The 1,719-nt window shown below is 50.3% G+C and overlaps 1 protein-coding gene across 1 annotated transcript in view; it reads left to right on the top strand.

Annotated features, from left to right (window-relative positions):
- The window catches only part of LOC108229251 (ribonuclease inhibitor-like), a 32,163-nt gene that overhangs the window by 1,371 nt on the left and 29,073 nt on the right, over positions 1 to 1,719 (top strand). Inside the window, exon 3 of the mRNA XM_037979514.1 lies at positions 1,427 to 1,446. Coding sequence (XP_037835442.1) covers positions 1,427 to 1,446 — 20 coding nt within the window. The remainder of the gene's footprint in view (positions 1 to 1,426; positions 1,447 to 1,719) is intronic.

The following is a 1,719-nucleotide window of genomic DNA, read 5'->3' as shown; positions in this document are numbered from 1 at the left end:
AGTGAGGGATGCTGTCAGGCTGAAGAAGGAGTCCTATCGGGCCTTCTTGGCCTGTGGGACTCCAGAAGCAGCTGACGGGTACCGGCAGTCCAAGCGGCATGCGGCTCAGGTGGTCGCTGAGGCAAAAACTCGGGCATGAGAGGAGTTCGGAGAGGCCATGGAGTAAGACTTCCGCACGGCTTCGAGGCAATTCTGGTCCACCATACGACGTCTCAGGGGGAGAAAGCAGTGTAGCACCAACACTGTTTATAGTGGAGGTGGTGTGCTGCTGACCTCAACTCGGGACGTTGTGGGTCGGTGGGCCAAATACTTTGAACACCTCCTCAATCCCACCATTGAGGGGTCTTTGTGTCAGACTCTCCAACCTCCGGTGCTGAGGTCACTGAGGTGATTAAAAAGCTCCTCGGTGGCAGGGCACTGGGGGTGGATGAGATTCACCGGGAGTTCCTTAAGGCTCTGGATGTTGTAGGGTTGTGTTGGTTAACATGACTCTGTGTGGACATCAGGGGCAGTTCCCCTGGATTGGCAGACGGGGGTGGTGAGCCCCTTATTTAAAAGGGGGGACCGCAGGGTGTGTTCCAACTATAGAGGGATCACACTCTTAAGCCTCCCTGGTAAGGTCTATTAGGGGGTTCTGGAGAGGAGGGCCCGTCAGATAGTCGAACCTCAGATTTAGGAAGAGCAGTGTGGTTTTCGTCCTGGTCGTGGAACATTGGACAAGCTCTATACCCCCAGCAGGGTTCTTGAGGGTGCATGGGAGTTCGCCCAACCAGTCTACATGTGTTTTGTGGACTTGGAGAAGGCGTTTGACCGTGTCTGTTACTCCTCTCGAGTTTAATCAAGGCTGAACGCAGTTCTTGGTTTCAACAGCCATTTATTGTGGACACGTCTTACAAAGTCCCCAAAAAATGCCGTCAGAACTAAAAGAAGGTAACACAAACCTAAATCTGTTCACAATAAATAAAAGATACAAAAAACAAAACCGTACCTCATTAGCCGCATTGACTCCAGAGGAATAAAACTTAATTTCTTACGATCAGCTTCTTCTGCTTGAATGCCCCATGTGGATCTAAGTGCGCCAGTCAAAGTTTTCCCCGGGCAACACATGGTCCATGGAACGAAACAAAAGTTCCCCCTCACATTTGAATGTACACTTAATCGTACATAATGAGCATCACACAAATTTACTAAAACTTCCACATATTTAAACTTGATGCTTTATATTAAATAAAATGCAACTATTGCCACCTTAAACCAATCAACAACAAAAACAATAAACCAGCAGCAGTTGTACTGACAACAGCTACAGTGTCCCTCAGGGAATCCTGTGGGGGATGCCCCGGGAGTATGGGGTACCGGGCCCTTTGATACGGGCTGTTAGGTCCCTATATGACCGGTGTCAGAGCTTGGTCCGCATTGCCGGCAGCAAGTCGGACTCTGTTTCCGGTGAGAGTTGGACTCCGCCAAGGTTGCCCTTAGTCACCGATTCTGTTCATAACGTTTATGGACAGAATTTCTAGGCGCAGCCAAGGTGTTGAGGGGATCCGTTTTGGTGGCCTTAGGATCGCATCTCTGCTTTTTGCAGATGATGTGGTCCTATTGGCTTCATCAGGCTGTGATCTACAGCTTTCACTGGAGCGGTTCGCAGCCGAGTGTGAAACGGCCGGGATGAGGATCAGTGCCTCCTAATCCGAGGCCATGGTCTTGAGCCGGAAAAGG

Source organism: Kryptolebias marmoratus, linkage group LG14, assembly GCF_001649575.2.
Source record: "Kryptolebias marmoratus isolate JLee-2015 linkage group LG14, ASM164957v2, whole genome shotgun sequence".
NCBI classification, from domain to species: Eukaryota; Metazoa; Chordata; class Actinopteri; order Cyprinodontiformes; family Rivulidae; genus Kryptolebias; species Kryptolebias marmoratus.
Note: the sequence above shows the minus strand (reverse complement) of the source record. Positions and strands in the feature narration are given on the sequence as shown.